Raw genomic sequence first — 20,700 nt, 5'->3', positions numbered from 1 at the left:
TCTCCACATTTGCACATCAGTCTGAGGTGTTGGGGGTTTTTTTTAATAAAAAAAAAATTCTGATGTGCAAAAATAATCAACCCTTCAGTGCCTATGTCTCCCGATACATTATTATATGCAATTTCCCCATGTACTCTCATTTTTCAAGTAGGTATACACATTTGTGCACACTCCCCCCTGGTATATGCATTTGTGTACATATGATTTGGTTGGAGAATTTAATTGCAAAATCTGGAGGAGAGTGAATGGAACGTCAAATGATGGCTGTGTTTGCATATCATTTTGGGAAGGGAGAATTGGGGGGGGTTACTTTTAAATGCAAACTGAACCTAATTTCTCCCCAATCCTTAATCTTCAATATCACAGGGTTGGGGTTTTTTTGTTTTTGTTTTGCTTTTTACAATTGTGACTTTTAAATATGATACTAATGATTGTAAATCGTTTTTTGTGTGTTTTCTAATAGAAAGCCTGCTGGAAACATTTAAAAGAAAATACAGCGAAGTTTTAAAATCACTCTTGGTGGGATTTTAAGTCTTAAGACAATGTATATAGCAAACTCCTATACATACATTATTAGACAAATCTTTTCATTTATAATTTTAAGGAATTACAGGAGCAAGTCATCGTTAAAAAGGTGGGAAAGTAAGACACTGTGGAAAAACTCAGCAGACCACACTTAAAAAAAAAACCAAGGAGGAACATGTCCTCAATAAATATGGTGACTTACTATTACTCAATGCAATACAGTTGACCAAAACGTCTAACACTTCCTTCTATAAATAGAAACACATCCTTTCATTTATACTGTAAGGGTTTGTTTGTTTTTTAAAAAACACGGAATCAGCATCCTGTTTTCCTCCTGTAAATGCAGCTATGTAATTAGTATGCATGCTTTGTGTATCACTGTTTCCACAAACCCTTTCCAGTCTTCACTCTCCAACATGGCAAGTATTTTATTTTGGGGAGTGTTAGTTGCTGAGCTGCTAATTCCAGTTCTACTTACGTGGAATGTACTCCCCCCCCCTCCCGCCCCTAAACACACAAAAAATGTTTCCTTCTAATGTGATGGTGTGTTCATTTCTTCTAAAAATCACAAGATCTGTGGAGGTAGGGAAGCCCACACCACGCCATCTAATCTGCTCCCCTTCTCCTGTGTTCTGCCATTAAACAAAACAAAATCCTCTGATTCATTTGGACAAACTTATTGTACCCTCCCCTCTTCGCATCCATTTGCCACTTCCTCTATTATTAGGCCTGGGTGGTGAATGACAGATCAAAGTGCACTTCCATCCACTACATATATCTCAGTAATTCATTATCCTAATTTCTTTTGGGAGGAAAGAAGACAGTGTTTCTGACCTTGCACAAATTTTATCACTTCATAACCTCATCTTTCAACATAAAAAACTAAGATCATGGCCGCTGGTCCCATCACCTCCTGGCAAAGGGGAAGAAATGGAGGCAGTGAGAGATTTACTTTCTTGGGCTCCATAATCACTGCAGATGGTGACAGCAGTCACAAAACTAAAAGACACCTGCTTCTTGGGAGAAAAGCGATGACAAACCTAGACAGCATCTTAAAAAGCAGAGACATCACTTGCCAACAAAGGTCCGTATAGATAAAGCTATGGTTTTCCCAGTAGTGATGTATGGAAGTGAGAGCTGGACCATAAAGAAGGCTGATCGCCAAAAAATGGATGCTTTTGAATTATGGTGCTGGAGGAGACTCTTGAGAGTCCTATGGACTGCAAGATGATCAAACCTATCCATTCTTAAGGAAATCAGCCCCGAGTGCTCACTGGAAGGACAGATCCTGAAGCTGAGGCTCCAGTACTTTGGCCACATCATGAGAAGAGAAGACTCCCTGGAAAAGACCCTGATGTTGGGAAAGACTGAGGGCACAAGGAGAAGGGGACGACAAAGGACGAGATGGTTGGACAATGTTCTCGAAGCTACTAATTTGAGTTTAACCAAACTGCAGGAGGCAGTGGAAGACAGGAGTGCCTGGCATGCTCTGGTCCATGGGGTCATAAGACGGGTTCTCCATTACAGAGAGCACGATTTGCGGTGGGGGCTGGCAAACCACACTTCGTGCAAAGGTGGGGGCATGAGTGGCCACTGTTGATTGGATAGGGACTGTTGTTGGGCATATTTGTATGTAACGTTTTGAAGATCAAACTTTGGGGGTATATAAGTGGGAACGTTGGATTTTTTCTTACCCTGCTCTTTGGCTGCGTTTTGATCCCCACCCTCCCTCCCTGTTTTTAGGCCTCTGTGTTGACATTGCTATGACTTTTCTTGGTCGCCTGTATTCAGGGGCCGGTAGGAATTTTTCCCATCTGGCTGATTGGCTGGTGCCATTTGGGTTTTCGCCTACTGCATAGCAAATAGTCACAACTTGTAAGGTTGGCGGTTAGGCATTGGTTATGTTGTTTGTATTAAGGGTCTTAAAGATTAGTGGGCCCCAAGTTTATGCCTGAGTGGTGGGGAAATCCTGGTCAGGAATACAGTGGCTCTATGCTGTGTCCGTAACCCCTAGGCAGGGGCCGGGACGGCATATTGAAGCCTCTGGGAGCCTGAAGGGAGAGGGGAGAGTTCTGTACACCCGGTCCCCGTCTCTCCCTATGGGGATTTCCCCGTGTTGACAAGGCAAGTTTGTTATTCTATTATTAGTTCTGTCCTTAGGTGACAGTTGGGAACCAATGCCTACGCAACCACTCACATTGTTTTGGATTTAATAAAGTTGTGGCCAAATTCAAGCCAAAAACCATAAAAACTTAATTCTGTGTACGTTGTGATTTATTTAAGGGTGGTTTGGGGACCTCCACACGCAAAGAGTTGGACACGACTAAACAACAACAACAACAACAACCTCATCTTACCACTGAACCATCCATCTTTCAAGGCAAAAAGAAGAAGAAGCCAAACCTAAAGTCTTGCAAGAAAGCAACACATGTGCATAAAAGGTATCAGCACTAAGGTAACAAAGGATAAGCTGAAACGAAACGAACAGGTAAAAACAATAATGGAACGAAGAAGGGGGCAGTGTGCACAATGGACAGTGCAGTTTGACAGCCTGCTCAGAATGTACATCCTTTAAGCATGCCAGCAGCTTCGTCTATCTCACATAGTTAAGAATTAAGATGAATGTAGGAACTTTACATTTATTTATGAACACTTCCCCCCCCCAAAAAAAGACGCTGTCTAACCAGAGTTAAAAATAATGTATGTCTGCATTTGTGTGCATGTAGGTAGTATTATTTTCATTACATATAAAGCAACCAATATACTATTCCGTAAAAATATATATAACGAGTTGCGATTTCACTAATAAAAGAGTTTCTTTCTTTTCTATTAAAATGCTAGCCAGTGAGAAGGACCTTATGCAACTCTCTTCCAACTATTTTCTGGAATGGAGACATGACACACATGCGTCCCAACATCACCCTCTCTCTTGGCTCCGTCCACCAATAATTCCACTTAAAAAAAAAAATTGTTCTCAGCTATTTCTGCGTCTCAGCTACTCCCCCGCTGCAAAACGCAAAGCCAAAGAGTGGGTCATATTATACACATGGAACCGAAGTATTAAAGTGTGCCACTGTACAGCGATTTATGGGCGCATACCATTCTTATGCCGTCCTGTTTAAGAAACAGAAATATCCACAAAGTATTCTTCTATCCATCCACTCCAGATATGGAACAACTGCTGACAGTCTACACCAACTCAGTTTCCAAATGGCATTATGCCACAGTTAAAAACAAACTATTGTTTCGTGTGAATAAGCAATGTGCTTGTGCATGGTCAACATGGTTTATTTAGAGAGACATCACAGCAAGCCGGACTCTAGTTTGTTTCCTGGCAACTTGCCCACAGCATGAAGAGGGGCCACTTGGGAGCAAGAACCCTTTTAACAGTATGCACCAACAGACTGTGCATTCAACATTTAACCATGGTTTGTTGTTAACTATTATTTAACGAGACATGCAAAGCAGGCCATAGTTTGCTCTCAGACCACAGACTGAAACTGGGTCATGATTTTAATCTCCGTTCTGAGAGCCAGCTATGATAAGCAGTAACTGTAGCGATACCAATGATTTGGCAACCAGGCCAGCAGGGCATGTTAGCTTACCCAACAAAAACCACTCCTAAACTCTTAGCAACATTCCACAGTTGTCACCAATATACAGGTTCAATGAAACACAATATTTACCTAACTGTGACAGGTTTTTTTCCCCCTAAACCAGGTTCTAGTTTAACCCATATCATCCTTGCTGTTGACAGCAGCAAAGAACAGTATGATGATTGATTACTGCAGTGTTTCCCAACCAGTGTGCCTCCAGATGTTTTGGGACTACAACTCCCATCATCCCTAGCTAGCAAGACCAGTGGTCAGGAATGATGGGAGTTGTAGTCCCAAAACACCTGGAGGCACACTGGTTGGGAAACACTGGATTACTGATACAGGATTGATTCATGTGAACAAATACGTTTTGTTGGAGCAAGTAATCCATGCCACTTTTTCCAAATACAATCCCATAAGTCAAGTCGATTTGCTTTTTTAAAAAATCAGCTTCAGCAAATAGGTCCATTTCTAAACATGTTTTGTGGATGACCTTTCATTAACATGACATTTGCATTTGTAACCACGGGAATAATTTGATAAGTCACCCAAATGAGTAGTAGCCTGTTAATGCAAATATTTTACTTAATGTTTTGGCTTCTTCCAAATCTCTGGGTCACGCCAGTCTGCTGCACTGTTTCCAATACACCAAACCCTAAAAGATGGGCTACTCTAAAATACCAGTGAAAGAAACATCCGTTGGCATTATCTGAGAAGCATCTGGATTTTATCTTCAATCTTTTGCAAAAAGAAAAAAAAAGGAAAGAAAGAAATCAGGACATAGCTAAACAATCTAAGTGGATGCAATGTGACAACAAAATGTTGAAATAAAGCCATCTGCTTCGCATCAGAAGTTCAGATGTCTGGTTTTTAAATTTTAAAGGGCTTTATCCAATTTAAATATTTAAAAACTCATATACATGAGTGTGAAATTTTCCAAAATGCCAACTTTTGACATACCAGAAACCAGGTCACAACGAATGGTGTTAGCTGCGTAACCAACACCAAAAGTGCAATTAGCGAACCAGTATCTGACACAGTGCCAGTATGTTGGCCCCTAAGGCTGTTTACAGAATACCAGTCAGCTACTAATTTTACCGATGCATTTTAAATTTTTGTTTAACAACCACTTTCATTTTCCCTGGCTGAAGAAGCTCACTGTTAAATCAGTAGGCAGAGAAAGTCAAATAAGTCTGTAGAGCACAGTACTCTTAATCTGAGGGCCGCGGGTTCGAGCCCCTATTGGGCAAAAGATTCCCGCACTGCGGGTTGTTGGGACTTGAAGACTCTTGTGGCACCTTCCAATTCTACCATTCTATGATTCTAGGAAATAATTTCAGGACTACATTAACCTTTGTTTACCCAACAGCAAATATTTCACAAGTTTCCACATCAGTTTTCAATCACCAAATCAGAGGCGAGCAATATTTTAAACAAAAGGCCACAATAGAACTGAAGCAGCCAATCAGGTACAGTATAAAATATTTAAATACAGTGCATACCCATATGTATATTACTGTATTAAATTTGTGCCCAGTGAAGTAATATCTCTGTTTCCTAAAAGCAGGACGGAAAATGCAAACTCTCAAGATGCTTTGGGGATTATCAATATAAGGCATCAATTTACACGTTTTAAAGATCTGGTTCCATTCTGAAGGAACTCAAAGTGGCATCTTTGATGAATATGCAACAGTACTTCATCAGTGGACAGAACATAATTTAAAAGTATTGTTGTTATTGCAGTCTTCACTCTGAAAGGATAGCACTGACTACACCAACAAAATCCCAGCTACTTACCTTCTGAAAGCAAGCAGAGTTTCTATGACTGCATCAGAGTAATGACTAGTTGTATAATGAGAAGGAGGAAGGAGGGAAGCCTCTGAGCTGTCACAACAAAAGTGCACTTTCTTCTGGGAACCCAACCTGTTGGTGTTGAGTAAACTATTCAAGCCCTGCCTATACACTACACAAAGCCTATCCTTTACCAGCCGGCAATATTGCAAAGGGTGATTCTTTCAGCTGTTCCATGAACGCGATTCCCAATGGTTTACACAACTATGCCATAAACAAATTTGCTCTAGGTTGAGTTTTGGCAAGCTGGAAATCGTTCCACAACCACAACCACCTCCCTCTCCTGTGCTTTTCTTGGCTGCTTTTCAGTGTAAGGAACTGCAGAATGAAGAGCTGGCTGTTTGGAGGATGGAAAAGAATTAAAAACCAAGGACTACACCACTATAAATAGAGAGAGAGGCCAGAGTGGGTTTTTATGTCAGGTAATTTTTGGGTGTGTTCCTTTTCATCCCAAGAAAAAGAAGAGTATTTCTCAAGCTTGTAACGTTCCTGTGATTTGTAGTATTTATTCACAGGCACAGTAAGACATCTGCACTATTAAGGACTGGAAGAGCAATATCAGGAGAATGATTTTTAATACTTGCACAACCAGAAGGGAAGAGAATGTTAAGGCTTATTAATATTCCAGTAAGAACCTCGGCTTCATAGTGTTTGGCCATTCTGATAAACAGAGAGCAGAATTTTGAAACGCAAGTAAATTTAGTTAGCATAGTCTTTGTGTTTCTAAATCAGGGGTTCCCAAACTAAGGCCCGGGGGCCAGATGCGGCCCAATCGCCTTCTAAATCCGGCCCGCGGATGATCTCGGAATCAGCATGTTTTTACATGAGTAGAATGTGTCCTTTTATTTAAAATGCATCTCTGGGTTATTTGTGGGGCCTGCCTGGTGTTTGTACATGAGTAGAATGTGTCCTTTTATTTAAAATGCATCTCTGGGTTATTTGTGGGGCATAGGAATTCGTTTTTTAAAAAAATTCAAACTACAGTCCGGCCCCCCACAAGGTCTGAGGGACGGTGGACCGGCCCCCTGCTGAAAAAGTTTGCTGACCCCTGTTCTAAATAAATCTAAGAGTACAGGAATAGGACCCTAGTTTTGTATTTACTTGCAGTCAAGGATAGTTATCAGCACCATATTTGTGCTACTGTCCAGGTAGCACAAATACAGTTAGGACCCTGGTTGTCTTATTTCTGTATTCTATATATATTATCATGGTGGCAACTCCTGCTTCTGCAACTACTGTAAGGATTACATGGTGCTCTGTGGCTCTGGGGTAGGGCCTGGGCAGGCATTACTCAGCAGAGCTAGCCAGCTGCTATGTGTTTATCTGCTACTCACCTCCTTACAGATTAGCCCATGGGTGCTATTTAGGAGGCTCAGGCTTGAGCCCTGGCTGTTTGTGGCTGCACAGTCATACCAGTTCCCCTGGCAAGTGCAGGTAGCTTAATTACTCCCATCTTTGCTCATCCTACTATTTATTTCTAATTTCGGTTATTTTAATAAAGCTGCAGCGTTTAATCTCCAAATCTCATATCCACCTCTTTTTACAATTTTGCACATCAACCCACTTGAAATAAAGCTGGACAGACAAAAGACACATCAGGCTTTACCTTGGTGGCAACTATTTCTGTACAATACTGCTGCAGGGCCACTGCTACAATACCACTTGGAAATGAGAGAAACAGAAGAACCACAAGCCTGGTCCTCTGTAACACACATTTTGACTCATCTTTCAACAAGACCACCAATTCTCATGAGTAAATAAATACGTATGATGGTGAGCTGATGCGGCCTGGATGTGTGACACCAATGTTTATGATTGTCAATGAATTCACAGCAGCGATTTCAGCTGATAGGCCATACATCAGTGGTAGAGTATACGCTTTAAAATCAAGAGGCCCAAGGTAAAAATCCCTGTCATCTCCAAATAGCACTCTTGTCTCAAACCCCAGAGAGCAACTCCCAGTCACTGTAGTCAGTACTCAGCTAAACAGTCAATGGTCTAACTCAGTGGTCTCATTCACACATAAAGCTGAAATTTGAACCATAGTTTAGTGTTATGAGGACAAATCACAGCAAGAATGAGGCTCATGCACCCTACCTGGCTCGTTCTTCTCCAAGACGAGGAGGTTTAGAAGCTTTGGCTTCCATTTTAGAGTAGCCATGGTTTGTTCTTCATAGCCACACCCAGACAAACTAAGGTTAATCACAACTGTTGTTTGTCAAAACAAACCAATTTCAAACTGTAGTATATGAAGTTGGCTAGGTTTAAAAAACAACAACCATCCGGTTAATATTAACTACAGTTTGCATTTCCAACAACACACTAAACTGCAGCCAATCTGAAGTGGAAGCAGAAGATTCTCAATCTTCTCTCAGCCACACAGGGGTTGGAGCAAGGAAAGCATGCAAGTCTGCAGTTTGCTGCAGCTGACATTTGCTGCAGCAAACCAAGGGAGCAAGGGAGCAAGAACGCAAGGGAGAATTTAAAATCACTTTCCTGAATTGGCCGAGATACTACACACTTAACTTTCATATATTCCCTAGGCTGCAAATATTAACCCATCTAATACTTTAAAAATAAAAAGCACCCACATACTTCCCATTATTACACAACATAGCTAAGCAAAGACACAATCTGCATCATTCTGCAATATCAGATCTGTTCTGCCTGTCTGCCTAAACATTAAACATATTAAGTGGCTTTTGCAAAAGTTGGTAAACTTGCAACGCTTTGCTAAACAATAGGGAGGTACTCAGGTATTCCTCTCCCTTCTTTAATTGTCTGATTTAACTCTGATTGAAAAACAGCTGCAAACAATTTAAATTGGAAGCATGTGAAAGTCAGTGCAATGACAACAAAGAAAACAATATTCATTGTTATCTGTACAACAGGAAGAGCCTGTTGCAAGCTTCCCACCACATTTCTGGTAAGATTAGTGGCTGAACCTGAACCTATTATGGCAAACGATTCCCAAAGCTTGCTTAATTTTTTGCTTACTTACTCAATGGGCACACAAACAGGAAGTATATTTCTAATAGGTTTTGTGAGAAGCATATGATTATTTTCCAAAAGGGATGCCATTTTTATGTTGGTAGGTTAGGGAAAGTATTCTATTTTAAAAACAACAAAGTTAGAAAGGGACAGGTGACACATACACATACAAGACGATTTGCAGGGAATATTTGAAACTAAGCAATACAGCCATTTAGACTGAAACCATGGAAACTCTTGTGATCCACTTCAACGTTCATCTTCTGATTTCTTTTTGGTCTATATGTGCTACTTTAGATGTACATGCACATGGTTTATCCTACACCACTCAGGGACTCATGTGCATGCTGAACATGTGAACTGTCTCTATTGGGAGTAGGGGAATGTACTGGAGACGATGTGGTATAGAAACTCTAACAGTTAGCATGATCTGCACTGGTTTCTTTGGTCACTTAGGTTACCAAGCAATGGGCATGCATGAATTAACTAAACTCAGCTTCAGCTGCCTTCTTCTATGTAGTCTTTCTAAACTTTCCCAAGTGCTTTGGACTATAATCAGCTCCAGCTAGACATGGCTAATGATCTGGGGGTGATAGGAACTGTAGTTCAAAACGCCTGGATCGAACCAGGTTGGGAGAAGCTGCCTTATTCTATAGGATGAGTTAATGATTCATTTTACAGAGAGTGAGTGAGAGAGAGACAGACACTGGAAATCAAAATTTCTTTGTACTTAGAAGACAAAACTCAGGATCAGAATGACTAAGAGTTCCAGACCCTTCACTGCCCTCTTGTTACAATTCCAAGTGTTCTTCAGATGCACCACTATTAACAGAAAAGTCACAAAGTCTTCCTCAGAATCTGCACACAAACAAAACGGCACTGCATCTTAAAGCAACACTGTTTAGGTTTCTAATTTAATGGAGGCAGAATTTGGGTAAGTCATCAGGCCACATCAGAAATTCTTTCGGCCACTGGTATTTTAAGGAATGTCAGAGCACGGCTTCTGTTAGTCTAATACAGAACAAGCATTGTTCACACTGCTCTGTGGGCTGTTCAAAGACGCCTTTTAAATAAGACTGAGCCACGTTTCCCATACTAACAAAGTAGATTACTTAACATCCAGCACATCTTGGGATTTGCCACCACCTCCCTGGAAAACGGCAGGTCTTGTCTTATAGGCTGTTAAATCGTGCAGTTTTTAAGCTTATGGATACCGTAATACTAATGGTTCTTGGGTTTTATTGCAATATGAATTAATTGGGTGTTTCTTGTACAGCCTGTTGGGAGAGACTGTTTTATTTAGGCTTCTGGGTTGTTTTGCACTGCCCTTGTCATTGTGCAATTATGAATTGACATTTGGTGATTTGTCTTACACTTTTCTGTGGTTGGATTGTTTTCATGTATTGTTTCTATCCATTACTTGGATATTTACTCACTGCCTTATTGTGATTTATATTCTACATAATGAGACACTATGATTTCTCTATACTACCTCCACTGCCAAAGGTACTATGCCTCTGAATACCAGTTGCTAGAAACCACAGGAGGGGAGAGTTCTGTTGTGTTCAGGTCCTGCTTTTGTGCTTCCCAAAAGGCATCTTGATTGGCCACTGTGAGAACACAATGTTGGGACTGGGTTGACCACGGCTCTTCTGCATCTGGTACACCTGCACACTGTCTCGCCATAATGGTACATGCTCTCATTATCTCCTGCAGGTGTCTTGGAAACTACAACTAATCCAGAATGTGGCTGCCAGACTGGTGACTGGGAGCAGCCATCGGGACCATATACCATAACACCGGTCCTAAAAAGATCTACATTGGCTCCCAGTTCATTTCCAAGCGCAATTCAAAGTGCTGACCTTTAAAGCCCTAAACAGCCCTGTATAACTCCATCGTTCATTCTGGAAACAGATCCAGCTCTGGCGGTTCCCTCGCTGCAAGAAATGAGGTTATAGGGACTAGAGTTGGATTTAAACTGCTGTAGGATGTAAAAATCCCTGTCAAAGGCCTCGCCTTCTGCCAGGTTTGAACCTCCTTCGCAATGCCACAAATCTTTCCACAAATGCCAAACATGCCCCAGTGTTATTCGCAAACTCTTGTCCACTGCATTTTAATCGTGTTTATGAATAAGGAAGAATAATGCAGATATTACTCAGCAATCTTCTACAAGTCTTTGCTGAAGAAGCGTTCTCTCTCACATAGTTCTCAGTATAATTTTTTTAAAGAGTTCATGAGAGTCCTGCTGCACTCAGCCAAATCAACAAAAGAAAACAATTTTTCATCATATTCAGCAGCTGACAAACATTCAGGCTCCCTAGGGCAACACCTCACAGATAGATGAAGATTCTTCCCTTAATCGCCGCAGAACCTTCAGATCCTTCTTAAAGAAAAAAACCACAATGTAACAGTGTTTCTATATAAACAACTGGCATAGAGCCACTGTTATCTATATGACATAAAACTACTTACGCACTAAATACTTTAACCCGCACTGCCTACCAGGCATGCTTCCTCATGCATTAGTGTAGCAGTTGTTCATTTTTCTTTTAAACGCTGGCATATTTTATGCCATGCAGAACACAGGCCTTCAAGTTGCAGATTTACGCTACAAGTTCAGGCGGCGGCCATTTTAGATGCGTCCAACTGACGTGCGATGATCGCCAATGCACAGGTCCTTTTGGATCTGGAAGAAGGTAGAACAGGGGCAGAGCAGAACGAGGCAGGACCAACGCATGTGGTGGCCGGGAACGGAAGCCCCACGCAAAATGGTCGCCGGCTTTATCCAAAATGTTGTTTAGGCCTCAACAGGCTGCACAAAGAAAACCAACCCCTTAGTTTTCACTGGAAAGATTGCTTTGAGATGGACTGCCTCCTAGCAATAAAGCTGCTAGCAGGGTCCGGTATGGTTTCGAACTATCAAACCAGAAGTCTGTGACTGTTTTAAGCCAGCGACTGGATGCAGTGGTAGGCTGGATAAGGGTCAAAATATTGAGACCGAGGGTATCTAAGAGCACTGTGCTTTTTAGGGGCATTGTTCTGCCTATGGGCACCATACTAGCACACCAGATTTACATATTGCTAACTGCTTTATTGTATATTTATGCATTTAATATGCCTTCTGTAATAGTATGGTGTCCTCGCTCTTTACCTGCTTCCATTTCCTAACTGTTTATCACACCTAAAACAAAATCACAACACTGAATTGTCAAAACAGTTTTTCCAAGTATAAAAATGCTTAGCAATAAGAGCTGTTTTCAAACTTTAAGAATAAAAGCACCATACTATTACAGTAAGCACCCAAATGCATTCATATTTTCCTGCAGAACACACATATACACAATAACATTCAGTAATATTATCACGTTCTGGACCTCTTTTCTCTCTTAAAATATACCTTCAACACATAGTCATCCATAAGCCCTATCATTTGTTTATAGACTTCTGACAGGACAGCATTCATCTTGAGCGAAATTCTGCTTGCAAACCCTTGTTTCTGCTCCATATGTGCACATTATTTTCCCACACATCTTTTTTTTTCCCCCACCCTGGTAGCTACATTCCCCAACCCCCAAAAGCTCCCTTGATCTGCTTCCCACAGCAACACTCTCCAGTGGTGAAAGGCTACAACATCAGCACTGAAGATATTTCAAACACGCAATGAGGATTTCTGGCAAGCTATACTAGGAACCACACCAATTCCTGGACACAGCAGGATTAAAAACACTACAGCCCTGCGTCATAGGCCTACTTGGCGCCAGCTTAGTTTCAGAACAGAGAAGAGGTACTACAACTATCAAAATCCCACTCCTTTCCACACGCCTTACCACAAGGTCATCTTAGCACCTTCCATAATTAAGCAATAAAAGAAAATGAAACACTGGGTTTTGAAACTGCCCGCTTGGAATTATGTCTGCAGATATTTTCAAAGGAAATGTTCACACACTGCAGTTTACCGTCATCTTCCAAATTTCAACTGGGTGTGCATAACAATTTTGCAGGAGAAAGGGAAGTGCTTAAACCTGGTTCTGAGCAGCCAACTTAAAATGTATAATCGTATGCTTTCAGGTCGGACTGATGGTTTTTTTTATTTTGCACTGTGATGTTCGCTAGCCTCTCTTCAGGTAAATAAATAGTGAAATTTAGGGGGTCTGAAGCACAGAAAAAGCCAGTGCATTCTTTTCGGGGATGAGCAATAAGTGGCTTAAAGGCAAAAGTATTTGTTTTATTTTATGTATATATTTTTATGTATATTATTTAGCTGCAGCAGAAAGGAGCGGTTTACAGAATTTTACTAGATCATTCTTCCTCTCCATTCTCAATATTTTTTACACAAACTTCTCTGATCTTTGTTATGGTTATTACTACTACATTTTTTATCTTGTCCCTTCTTCAATAAATTCCAAAGTAGTAAAAAAAGGTTCTCGCCCTGCAACCCTGTATGGTGGGCTGAGAGAGAGTAAATCACCAAAGGGCTTCCAATGGAGTTCATGACTTACAGGATTTTTGAACCTGGGGGTCTGGGTCCAAGTCTGACACTCTAACCCAGGGTTTCCCCAAACGTGGGTCTCCAGCTGTTTCTGGACTACAATTGCCATCACCCCTGACCGCTGTTCCTGCTAGCTAGGGATGATGGGAATTGTAGTCCTCCCAACAATTTTGGGGAAACCCTGCCTCACCACTATGCTACAAGGGCAGCCGACGTCATACACCCCAATATCTTCTCTCTGTATATTTTTTTCAGAGCAAGGTTTCCCTAAAGAAAGATGACTAGTGTCTGCCTCACAGCTGTTCACCTCCCGTCCTCATGGGGATAGGCCAGAGCTCAAGCCATTTTAACACATTTTCCTTTGGACTGGGTTTTTGTAGCCAGGGTTAAGCCAATAGCGTTCCTGCTTAATTATCATTTATAATCTGAAAGGCTCAGGGTGGGTAACATGAGCAAAAGAACAAAACCTGAACCTTAATGAAAGCAGAACAGAATTCCAATATGGTAAAATCTGTAAAACCATGCAATCCTCTGTCCAACCTCCCACTTCTCTTGAGAAATGCCAATCTTCCCAAGCAATTATACTGATCTTATCCCGACTTCTCTTGCAAAACAGATCACATATTTACCTAAGTGTGCTTTTCTGTGCATTTTATTCAGCTTTGAATCAGTTTGTAATTATCTATACAATATTGTTTTCATCATAAGGATACAGCTTTTTGCAAAGAACACAAACTTGGGGGAAATAAATGCACACAGATAATAACAGATACCAAAAAGAGAGAGGGGCCTATCACTACTAAAAATATTAAGACCAACACAACGATCATCATAATAAATCTTCAAACGCTAGAAGCAGCAAAAGGACTACAGTAGCGGGGTAACTGTACCTTCAGATAGGGAGAGAGTCAAGGATTTGCTAAAGGACGAAAAGGTGATTAGAACACTGACCTTAACACACTGACCTTAAAACTGTTTTATTTTCCGCTACGTAGAGAAACTAGGATGATTTAAGTCCAACGCACATTTGAATTATGGTGCTGGAGGAGACTCTTGAGAGTCCCATGGACTGCAAGAAGATCAAACCTATCCATTCTGAAGGAAATCAGCCCTGAGTGCTCCCTGGAAGGACAGATCGTGAAGCTGAGGCTCCAATACTTTGGCCACCTCATGAGAAGAGAAGAATCCTTGGAAAAGACCTTGATGTTGGGAAAGATGGAGGTCTCTAGGAGAAGGGGACGACAGAGGACGAGATGGTTGGACAGTGTTCTCGAAGCTACGAACATGAGTTTGACCAAACTGCGGGAGGCAGTGGAAGACAGGAGTGCCTGGCGTGCTATGGTCCATGGGGTCACGAAGAGTCGGACATGACTAAACGACTAAACAACAACAACAACATATTTGTTCCCTGTGTTCTCTCCAACTCCAAGAGAGTTGCTGCTTCAGTTAATAAAGCCTTGTGGTAGGATGAACAAGCTGCTAGAAAACATGAAGTTACATGGGCTATGTGGGGAGTGTACTTCTGCAACTTAATAATAAAGAAATCAAATGCAACAGAAGTCATGTAGCCGCCTCTAAAGCAGCTCTTTCCTCCCCTTCTCTCCCCAGTAATATCCAAGAAACTAAACCATGTCTCATCGCACCATGAATTTCCGCCACCCCCAGAAACAGAAGCTAATAAAGTGGAATGGAGAAATGAGCAATGCAATGGCATCACACCATACATTTCAGTTGCTACTCCTGTCAGCAGTCATATGATCCCTACTGTTTCTCATTCCAGCCTCCAGATGATGTTTACAGCCGGAGCATCTGCATTTTGATGTTACAGTAAAAGAATGCACATGCATATTTCATTCAAAAATCAATTGCTTTCAGCTAGCGTGGGGTTTAACTGGCACATCCATTCTAAGAACATATGAACATCAGTTCACGGAAGAGACTGCCTTCATTGTGTTGTTCATTCATTCATTCATAGGAAATTACTATTACAAACACTGTCCCCTTTGGGGGATTACACAATCTTTCCAGTAACCTCGTTCAGATACAGAGGCGTGGGAACTGCTGTGCTGCAATGAAATGTTTCAGTGGATCGTGTTTACCAGTTAAATTCCATCAGTTAAAAAATAATAATTATATGGGAAATAAGGATTAGTGGATACCAAGCTACTACAAACCAGGGCTGAACCTTACACCAAAAATACACAACACGTTACTCATTTATGACTTAGCAAGGGAACTTAGCTGAGTCACTTGATTCATACGGATGGATCCATACAGATGGATCTCTCCCCACCCCCCACCCCATATCTACAGTATTTCCTATGGTCACTATGGCAGTCCCAAACAAATGAAAACACAACACTGAGTTGAGGACCACGTGGATATGAAAGTTAGCAAATATTTCCTTTTCAACACCACATTTTAGAGAATGGAAGGGGGGGGGAGGTGGAAATCTTAACAACACGTATCGTCACAGAAAGACCTCTACAATGGTTTTCTCATCTTGTTCAAAGCATACCTCCCTAACAGCACATCTCAGAAAGCACTAATTTAGGGGACTGAATGTACTGCACCTAAAGGACATTCCTAACTCGAGGGTGCTTCAGCTCACATCATTTCCTACCTAGTCCCCACAGCTGACATCCACTGGCAAGGGACAAAAGAGAGTTGCACAGTCCAGAGAAGCTAGTATTCTTTTGCACCATTTCCTCCAAGTCCAATAGTTGTTCTCCTGTTTGTATACTACATATGAACATATAAAAACTCCCTTATACCAACTCCACCTTATACATGGGTCCATCTGGCTCATTAACCTGACAGAGGTTTTCCAGGGTTTCAGCCAGCAATCCTTTCCAGCCCCAACCTGGGACCTTCTTCACGCAGAACGTATGTTCTACGTTGTGTGACAGCCCTTCCCTAAAGCAAAGCTACCTTGGTTTTGCTTCTGTGCCCGTGGCCTTTATAAGCAAACTTCTCTGCAACGTCTCTACAACTCTCCCACGTCAGGGAAGAGAGACAATGATGTTTTCTTTGGGATTTTCTTTGGTATTGTTCCTGAAACGCCTTTGACAATATAATCCTATTCACACTTACCTAGAAAGAAGCTTAACTGAGCAAAGTGGGACTTGCTTCTGAGGAAACCTGTATAGGATTGCACTCTGGCTGGCAACAGCTCTCCCAAAGTTTTAGACAGGGATCTCGCGCAGCCCTACCCAGAGAAACTGGTAAATGAATTTGAGACCTTCAGCGTGCAAAACAAAACCTGGAAGAGTGCTATACTCAGTCATATCCTAAATGGAATAACAATTTGTTTGCACTTCCCCCCAAAATGACATGTCTAAGACATTTTATGAGTAAGTGGAGTGGAAATGCACATATGTTTTAAGTGAAATATATGAACTGGGGCATAACAAAGGTCACTTGGTTTATATCTGACTTTTCTGGGTATTTATTCTATTAAATTTCTATCCTGGCCTTCCTCCCAGGGCAGCAAACATAAAAAAATAAAACAATAAAAAATACAAACATATTAAAAACATTTCAAAACAATTTAGACTGTAGATTTAAGAGTCCTATGAAAAGCCAAAGGATATCCCACCATTCTGAAACACACAAAGCAGAGGGATTTCAACCTAAATGAAATTTGCTAGGAGGCACCAGGTGCCTTGAAACAAAAAAAACCACCCCTGTACTATTTATACCCTAGTCTTCCCTCCATGGAGCTCAGAGCGGCCTTACATATGGTTTGCAGGTGGTCTACCAACCAGGAACCGTTCAGGGGCAGATGCCTTTTCACTCTGTTGAGCCACTTCATGTCCCTTTGGAGTGTTCATTACATCCTTTGGCCCTGATCCCAAAACCACAGCACATGCGTTTTGCATTATTATCTTATTTTTATTTAACAGCCTTTGTTCGCATTATTAAAACAAGCAGCACTTGAAGTCTGATTAGGTCTTCTTCCGTTACAGTTTCCCTACTTGCTGGGCTTCAGCAGACAAGAAGCAGACCCATTCTTCTCTTTCCAACTTCTCTTTCTGGCTCGCAGACACGGCGAGTACTCTCTGCAATACTGTCAGCTAATCCAGACTACTAAGAAATATTTCTTCCACATAATTAAGCTTTGAAAATAGGCTTGGTGTCCCAACAGATTTCCTGCCTATAACCAAGACATATTCACGTACAATGATATGAAAGAACAGGTTCTGGCCTGTTGCTAAAGTAAATTCCTATCATAATCTACAGGGGAAAATGAAATCTGCACTTTTGTGCTTCCACTATACTTGCACACAAACCCGACACAAAAGACAGATTAGATTATTTTTCAGAGCGGCGTACTCTATTTCACACACCCTCATTTATACCTGCACAAAACGAACAATGAAATGCCTTGGGGAAGAAACTAGAGTGTTACTTAGCCTGGCTACATTGCTCCTGATTTCTTTGGACAAGGCCAGCACCTGAGTTTGTCCAACAATATTTTCAGATTGTCTAGCTGCCATGTGCTGAACTACCTGTTCTTTTATTTTGTGTACACAAACGCTAAGTACAGTCAGCACACTTGTTAACTCTTCAGATGCAGCCCCTGAGGAGGAAGTGAAAAGAACTGGAGACACAGGAACAACATTCACTCTTAATTCCCCTTGGAAGCATGATTGAACCTAACCATTCCAATGGACTGGAGGTATCTTTCAACTTTCCAATTTAGTGCCTTTTTCTTTTCAGTAACCCAAGGATGATAAGGTGCACTCTTATGAGGTATTCTTGCGGTGCCTTCCTTGCACTACTAGATTATAACAAGCCAGAAACTGCGTTTTTGTTTTTGTTTTAAGGCTTTCTTTATTAGAAGCACAACTGTTCCCTCCACTAACACCCCACTCCTGTTCAGAGAGAGATTTCCCTTCAACTCTACGTCACAGTCACATACGGTACATGCTAAATATGGTTTGCTACATAGCCAAGGAGATTTTCAAACTCTGTGCAGATTCCTAAGCATTCCCGGGTATTGCCTTTCAAACGCTTGAGCCCAACAATTGCCTTTTATGAAGCTAAGTTGAACTGACCTCCATGGGTGTATTTACTGAATCTGAACAGGGTGCCTTGTAAGGTGCACTATTTCTTCACCAGAACACTCTGTCCACATCCCCTCCCTTTTCCCTCTCCAAGTGTTTCCACATTGTATTTTACTTCTAAGGATGGGTTTCTCCCACACACAAACTTTGGCTCTCCATTATATCATAGAACCCCTCTCACAAAAAACAACTCCACAAAACCAGGCTGCAATCCTGTGCACACTTATGTAGAAATTATGTGGAAATGGGTATTCGGGTTTTATGCCTTTTCATTGACTCCTGAAGCCCAAATCTACTTATCTGTTTAATCCGAAGTAAATGCCCCACAGCCTGCAAGGTAGCTTGCTCCCAGTCCCAAGCAAGTCTGTACAGTATACTATACAGTACAGTGCTTATGAGAGACACACACGTATACAGATAGAGATATAACATGAGTATGAAATACGTGTTTCTTACAGTGAGAGTCTTAGCAAGCATGATTACTCAGAAGTACTCCGGCGAGTCTTAACTGCAATCCCCAAACAGAACACCAAAAACTGTCAGGAAGAATCAAACTAAATCCAAAGAGGAAATGCCCTGTTCGACTTAGCCGAACGCGTTTCCCTTGGGACACGGCGGTCTCTCCTTCCTTGGAGATCGGATGACTACCTGCCGGGGATTCTTCGGCTGAGATTCTCGCATTGCAGGGGGTTGGACTAGATGACCCTTCCAACTCTACATTTCATTGATTCTATGATCACAGCAACTCTACAGACCACGTTCTTCATGTGTTGAGGTCTCTGTTGAGTCAAAACCACCACCCCCTAAACACAAACGCCCCACCGCCCCACCCCCTCCCCCCTCTATTGAAACTCTCGACCTCTTGGACAGGGCAGAAGAAAAGGAGGCGGAGCGCGCCAGAAAGGCAACTTGTTGCAACTTAGCCAAGTTGCAGAGGCTTGCAAGGGGTGGGGGTGGGGGGTTGCGTTGCTTCCGCGCGCGTTGAAGCAGACGGCAAAGGCTGCTGGTGTGCTGCTTACCCGGAAGGAGGGAGGCGAGCCGGTACCGCGCACGTCTGGCCGTCCATTCCTCTCCGAGGCGGCTGAGGCTGCAGGCTCCAGGTGGAAGAGCTTGGAAGTCTTTTCCGGCGGCGCGCGAAGGAAAGCGCCCCCGCCGAGGCACGCAGGCAAAGGCAGCCGCTCGCCCGTCTCACCTGTGGCGGCGGCAGCGGCGGAGGGGCAGAGCGCGCTCAGAGGAGGCGGCAAGGGCTGTCGCACCCCCGCCGACGGAGCGCACCGTCCCGCCGCCTTGGGAGGCAGCAGCCCCGCATTCTTCGCCTCGTTCCCCGGCTGCGGCTGCCCGCGCGCGCGCCCAGACAGTCCGCTCTGAAGCTCCCTCCCTCCCTCCCTCTCTCTCTCTCTCTCTCCTTCCTTCCTTCCTTCCCTCCTCCTCCTCCTCCTGCTGCTGCTTCCCCTGGGGCTCAGCGGGAGCCCGGCACGGAGCGCCAGAAGGATGGGAGGCTGCCCTTTGAAACCACACCTTGGAAAACTTCGCCAGGGAGTGGGGAACTGGCAGCGAGGAGCCTTCTCGGACGCAAACGCCAGAGGGAAACAGAGCTTCCCTGTTCCTCCGCGCTGCTGCTGTGGCCGCCGTCTCCTCCTCCTCCTCCCGCTTCGGCAGCCCTCGCCGCGGCTTCCCGCCTTAGCGCGCACTGGCCTCGCCAGCAGCCACGCGCGCGCACACGCCGCCGTCCCACCGCGCGTTTTCCCGGGCTCAGCCGTCTCCCTTCTCTTCGACCAGCGAACTGCCAGAGCAGCAGCAGCTGTTCCCGTTAACGGGCTGCTCCAAGCTGCCGTCCCCCATTCCGGCCGCTAGGGCGGGAAAGCCAAGCAGGCCGAGAGCCCCTTGCAGGTGGGGGAGTTGGAGGGACTGATCCTGCAGCGTCTGGCCCTGCGCTCCTCGTTTCGACCTCTCCTGCTCTTTTTCCCGCCTCTTCTGCTGGAGGAAAACGCTTCGTGCAGCCTGAAGAACCAGCGGTTCTAAAACTTTTTTTCTTTGCGTCACACTTTGGGAATAAGAAATTGCTCGTGCCACTGCCCAATTTGTTATTGATAAGAAATACGCTGAGAAACGAAAAGAAAAAACTCTTAGCAGTGCTTGATTTAGAACGCAGAGCACAACTACTTTATAATGTGATCAT

General features: G+C 42.9%; 1 protein-coding gene across 4 annotated transcripts in view; it reads right to left on the bottom strand.

Moving 5' to 3' along the window:
- Positions 1 to 20,320, bottom strand: part of COBLL1 (cordon-bleu WH2 repeat protein like 1) — an 85,520-nt gene extending 65,200 nt beyond the window's left edge. Inside the window, exons 1-2 of one of the 4 annotated variants that reach the window (XM_088660966.1) lie at positions 20,040 to 20,320; positions 19,541 to 19,713 (exon numbers count right to left, since the gene is read on the bottom strand). In XM_088660966.1, coding sequence (XP_088517092.1) covers positions 19,541 to 19,587 — 47 coding nt within the window. In that variant the 5' untranslated portion in view covers positions 19,588 to 19,713; positions 20,040 to 20,320. The other 3 variants (XM_035132712.3, XM_088660977.1, XM_088660988.1) reach the window with 3 other exon arrangements.
- Positions 20,321 to 20,700: the final 380 nt, after the last annotated feature.

This window comes from Zootoca vivipara, chromosome 1 (assembly GCF_965207765.1).
Source record: "Zootoca vivipara chromosome 1, rZooViv2.hap1.1, whole genome shotgun sequence".
Classification (NCBI taxonomy): Eukaryota; Metazoa; Chordata; class Lepidosauria; order Squamata; family Lacertidae; genus Zootoca; species Zootoca vivipara.
The sequence above is the reverse complement of the archived record's forward strand: the minus strand, read 5'-3'. Positions and strand labels throughout refer to the sequence as shown.